At 43.8% G+C, this 6,000-nt stretch overlaps 1 protein-coding gene across 1 annotated transcript in view; it reads right to left on the minus strand.

The window, feature by feature from the left end:
* Positions 1 to 4,449, minus strand: part of FYTTD1 (forty-two-three domain containing 1) — a 28,476-nt gene extending 24,027 nt beyond the window's left edge. The window contains exon 1 of the mRNA XM_046658939.1: positions 4,240 to 4,449. Coding sequence (XP_046514895.1) covers positions 4,240 to 4,342 — 103 coding nt within the window. The 5' untranslated portion in view covers positions 4,343 to 4,449. The remainder of the gene's footprint in view (positions 1 to 4,239) is intronic.
* Positions 4,450 to 6,000: the final 1,551 nt, after the last annotated feature.

Here is a 6,000-nt window from a genome sequence, read left to right on the forward strand (position 1 = left end):
TCTCTTTTTTTTTAAAGATTGGCACCTGAGCTAACAACTGTTGCCAATCTTCTCTTTTTTTGTTTTTTGTTGTCTCCTTTTTATCCCCAAATCCCCCCACTACAAAGTTGTATATTTTAGTTGTGTGTCCTTCTAGTTGTGGCATGTGGGACGCTGCCTCAGCATGGCCTGATGAGTGGTGCCATGTCTGCGCCCAGGATTCCAACCGGCGAAACCCCGAGCTGCCAAAACAGAGCTCCTGAACTTAACCACTTGGCTACAGGGCCGGCCCCATCTGTCTCCTTTTCTAGTTGATAGATTTCCTATGTTCCTAACTTCTTTTCTACTTTGAAAGCACTTCCATAAGAGGATAATAATGATAAGAAGATAAAAGCTCTAATCAGCCAATATACTAGGAGCACTGAAAAAAGGTTTTGTAGGAAAAGTTCAAATCAATAGCCCAGAGCAGATCTACCAATTAATGAAGATTTGTTATCCATAGTATTTCTTTCCCCGATAAATGTAAATAAGCGAAAGTCTGATTACAAAAATTATTCATACTTATTTTTCATAATCACAGAAGTCTCCAGTTTTTAAAGATGACCACCTTTCAATAAAACCATAGGTGGCCAAAAAATAAATCATTCAATTAAAACATAAAATTTCTAAGTTCAGCTCAATACAACAAATATTTATGGAGTATATACTATGTGCAATGAATACAGATGGCAAGCTGTGCTGTAAGAAACAAAGGAAAGTAAAATATCGTCCCTGCTCTCAATAAGTTTAAAATTACTGATGGAAACAGACATGTAAATGGTAAATACAAAATTAAACAAGTACCATAAAAAAGATAAAGTACAAGAAGAAAACACTATTAGTTCTCTACTCCACTAGCAAAGTAATTCAGAGTTTCCTTTTCTTTCTCTGCTGATCTAAGCCTCATTATTTCCAAAAACACTTTCAAACTCCCCAAAGTAATTCACAAACACCACATTGTTCAAATTCCACAACAGAAAAACGTAAAGATTACGAAAGTAAATGTACTCCAAATTCCTATTTGCATCTGTTAAAAGGAAGTTACTAGAAGCCAAAAATACTCATTTTAGACATATCCATTTTTCCACAGTCTCAACTCCAACATTAATTTTAATGACTGATAAAGAAAATAAACTAAAGAAATTGAACATGGTCAACAACTTCTTAATAAAATTTAACAAAGGAAAGTAAAACATAACCTCAGTTATGTTTTCCAAAGTGCTCTAAACACATAATCTAACAATTATATTAATATAATTAGTCTTTTCTGAAGTCAAAGAAGGAAATATAGATAATAGGGATCCTTTCTTACATATTACTATTCTATCTCATCTACCTGCTATCTTTAAGACTCTCAATCACATTCAAACAAATACTCGAATAAAATCATTCAAATGTCCCCCAAAGTACTTCCTTATCTCCTTGAGATCAATCCTTCAACTACAAGAGTTCATCAAAGTTAAAGACACTCAAAAACAGTTTAAAAAAAAAAAAAGGTTTCATGAACATCAGATACATGAACTTAAATTCTCAGTGAGCAGAAAGGGAAAACTACAGTCAGAAAGACACTACTTTTGAAGTACTACTTTCTTTTTACAAGATGCTACTACTTCTTCACCAGAAGTCTGAAATCTCAGAGCCATGAGAGCAAACCAAAGAAATGAATTTTGTCTGGGGACCATTAAAAAAAAAAGAAGCAGAGTATACTTTTGACTAACCAGGTTAATTTTAAAGAAGAGCATTATGGAATATAACATAACTAAACATTAAAAGTAGAAATGCATATCAAACATAACATTTTGTTTTATATTTAAACATTTTATTGTCTAAATCCTCAAGTTAAATGTGGCAGAGAGGATTCTTCTAATTCAAAAGAAGAAAATGGCTTTCTCCTACTCAAGGAGTAGATAGGGTAGGTAACAGAAGGAAAAAAAAAACCAAACCATTACGATGAACTACTTTTATAAGTTTCTGTTATAACACTAAGGGTATATACACGGTAATAATAATACTAGTAACTGAGTACTAAGAGGCCTTCTTCTGACATGTATTCATTTAATTCTCACAATTCTATGAAATTATTATACTACCCATTTTCAAATTAAGAAACTGAGCCACAATAAGGCCAGTTTATCGGTAACCCGAATTAGATTCTAAAACCTCTCCAGATACAATCACAAAGCATAATATTCACAATATATTCACAAAGCATAATAACTGTGAAATAGATATCATTTCTTCATCCCATCTCTGTAAAATTCTCATCAAAAAAAAAAGGCACCTGACAGAATGCTGTATGTTCTTGGAGAGGAGAAAAGGGGCCAAGCTCTACTTTAGCCATCCACAGCTCTACATTTCTACCTATTTAGAGAAGTTTTCTTCACTTGTACATCCTAATGACCAAACAAAATACATACAAAAAACCTAGAAACTTAAGAAACGTATTGGTTATGAAAACACACGTTTAACACTTCCTACAACAGCTAAAGCTTGGGGCCCTAGAGCCAGACTGAAATGCTGGCTCCACCACTTACTTGTTGTTTGAATTTAGGCAAGCTATTTAATTTCTCTACGCCTCAGGTTTTGTAAAATGGGAATAACAATAATAGCTTAGTGTGTGTATATGTCATACAATGCTTACTGTGTACCAGGTACTGTTCTAAACGGTTTATATATGCCTACTGGCTCATTTTAATACAACCACCCTCTGAGGCAGACAAGCACAGTTATGCACCTTTTTACAGATGAGGCACTGAGAAGTCATCTGCCCATGACCACATGGCTAATAAGTGGCAGAGGCAGGATTTGAACTGGGACAGCGTGGTTCTGGATTCTAGGCTCTTTCTCAACAGGAGCTCATACCTCATAGAACGGTTATTATGAGGATAAACCGAGTTACAGATAAAATGCTTAGTCCAGTGCATGGCAGGTAGTAAGCATCAATAAATATCCGTTATTATACTTTTTCTTGGCCTTATTAGCTCAAAAGATTTCTCATTTCTATAGCCTTCATTATTGACTAGCACTAAGACAAGACGAGGCCAAACCTATTATTTCTGATGATTTAGTTAATTCATATACTGGGATCTGACTCGTGGCAATCAGAGAAACCAAGAGTTCTTGACTTTTGACTAAACCTTTGCAGATAAACCACAACAAGAGAAAGCTACCATCCTCGGAAAAGTTACACAGCGGCACCCATGAGTCAGGTACTTCTCAAATATCCAGAAAACTGTGGGCCACAGAAACAACAGGCAGCTGACCACATCTAACACCATGACTTGAATCCCGGTAAAAACGGGATTACTTTTTAACCAGCTGAGCCGAACAGAGAGACTAGTGCCTCAGTAGAGTTCGGTGGGAATTTTTAATTGAATCACCAGTCCTCCCGATTTTCACACGATCCTCACCAAACCACTCCCCCCTTCTACGTGCTAGACTCCGCGCCGTACCCGGCTCCCGTCAACCCTCGTAATTGCCCCCCCCCCCGCCCCCGGTTTCTGCTTCATAATTTTCTAATCAACGAACCGGGAGGCCTGGCTAAGGAGAACGCGCTTCCCTAGCGCCGCCTAACACAGCACCATCTGATGAAGTCCCTGCCTGGCGCTGTGTTCCGTCTGCCACACGCTCCCGGGTCGGCGCCCCGCGGGCTGGCGCCTGTCACAGCGACAACTCTCGGGGGCGTCCCTCCGCTTCTCCCACAGCGCCAGGCAGAGGCCGGGCGCAGAAAGGGCCAACCAGCCCCTCTCGGGCAGCACGGATTTCCAAGGCGCGCAGCCCCGCCGGGGCTCTCCAGGAGCCTCCTCCGGAGGAAGAGCTTAGGCGACCTTCCCCTCTCCCCGAGAACGCCCACCGCCAACACGCTCCAGGCAGCCCCGCCGAGCGATCCTCACAAAGAGCCGGCTCACCCGCGAGTGGTAGCGCCTCTTGGGGGGGGAAACGGTCCGCACCCCTGGCCCCTCCAACCCTCCGGGCCCGGGCGCCCCCCGCCCCCACAGCCCCTCCTCAGACAGCCCAGCCGTGGGGACGCCCGGGTCCCTCCGGCTCGACCCCCGCACCAGCCTGTCCAGCCTCCGCGCCCAGGGCCCTCCCCTGGTTCCGCCCACCCGTGAGAAAACTCGATCGACAACGGCGGCCAACTGCCCCTTCCCCCACAAACCGCGGGACTTGGTTCCACCCAGCCCTCCCCCCACTCCAACTCGGTCCAACTCGGCTCCTCACCCAAAGACATATCAATTTTGTCGAGGTTTTCATTGCCGCGGGCTTTCGGTGGCGCCGACGGGGTAGCCGTGGCTCCCACTAACCGGGTACCAAACCGGTTCATGACTCGAGACGTCGCGCCGGGACCGACAGCCGTGAAGGCCAGAGGCTGAGGCCTGCCACCTCCCACTCACGCACGCAGGCTCGCCGCACCGACGGAGCGCGCACGCGTGCTGGCGGCCTCCTCTCCCTCCCACCCGCGGCTGCGGGCGGGCTACAGAGACGAGCGGCCAACGAGAGTCGCCCCACGCGGGGACTCGCTCCTAGCGGCCCTTGCCGGACGGGAGGAAACACTGCACCCGCAGCTCTGGGCGCCTGCAAGGGCTGCTGTTTTGGCAGTTCGCTTTTCAGCCCAAGTTGGGGTGTGCAGGACCCTGAGCACCTCAGAATCACATGCCTTAGATGAGATCATGTTCCTCCGTGTCCTTCGAGTCCCTCCTGCTACAGAAGGGCCCCCTAAGCTTTGGTACACACGAACTTTTCACACCCCACTGCAATGCAGCCTTGGAGGCAGGACAGACCCCTGCGAGTGTAGATTGCAGAACCGCGTCCCAGCTCTCCTCTCCCTAGCCAGCTCCTCCACCTGCAGCATGCGGAGTCGCCACGACTGGACGCCAAGCAGAGGCTGCAGTCACAATTCTTGCGTCACCTTACCTTACCAATGAAAGTGAATGCTTACGTTTCCCGTATCTGTACCACTTCTCAACTGGCACTCAAAACATTTTGCATAGTACTAGCTACCTTAATAAGACCTCATCTTCCCTTGGGAGAGGGGTAAGTACGTACCTCTGCTTATTTGACTGCATTTTTCTCTAATTCATTTGCATTTGGAATTGATAGGAGGATTCATTTTCTTTCCAATCATCCCTATAGGAAAACTTTTTAATATTTCATGAATTCCTACGTAATAACCTTTTTTTCCCCTATGTACAAAATGTGATATTCCCTCTCTTCTTACCTCCTTCTCCTCCTTTAAAGTAACTGCGTTTGTGTGGAAGCATTTAGGTTATGCCATCGTCATAACAGTTTAAATTATCTAAGACATTTACGTCTAAGGAAAAAATCAAGGGCAGGTATTCTGTCCCTTTAGAAATCTCTGCCACCTTCCTCCTCTCTACTTCTTAAAATGTCTTTTTGCATAGAAACGAATCGGTGACCTAAAGTATCTCAAAACCACAGTAGCCTGTACTTAATTTAGTTTTTCCCCAAGACAAAAATATAACCATATAAGAAGAGTGAATCAGCCGAGAACACACCGATGAAGGGGTACAAGAGACTTTAATGGTGGAGGAAGGGCTCAGAAAGACCCAAGAACAGTATTCAGCATGCCAAGAAGAGTAGCATGTATGCTCTTAGCACAATGTGCTTCCTTTTATTACTGTTCCACCCTACAGCCATCACCGCTTTCCCAACTGCTAAGAACTAGGGAAAGTGGGTTATAGAGCTGGTGGTACATGGGAGACCTAGGTTTTATTGAGTGTTATCTTTCTCTCACTTCAGACCTTCAATGGGTGAACTTGGGAGAGTGTCTGGGCCTCATACTCCTCTTCAAAACAAGCAGGTAGTTATACTAAATTATGTAACTAAATAAAGAATCCTAAGATTCCTTACAGTTCTAAAATCTCCTAAGTACAAGACATTTTTCTCCACACTATCCTTCTCTCACTAGAAATAACTTCTACAGTCTCTGCTTATTTGTGGGAGTAAACTACAAGGAGGAAT

The sequence above is a fragment of the Equus quagga genome, chromosome 4 (genome assembly GCF_021613505.1).
Source record: "Equus quagga isolate Etosha38 chromosome 4, UCLA_HA_Equagga_1.0, whole genome shotgun sequence".
Classification (NCBI taxonomy): Eukaryota; Metazoa; Chordata; class Mammalia; order Perissodactyla; family Equidae; genus Equus; species Equus quagga.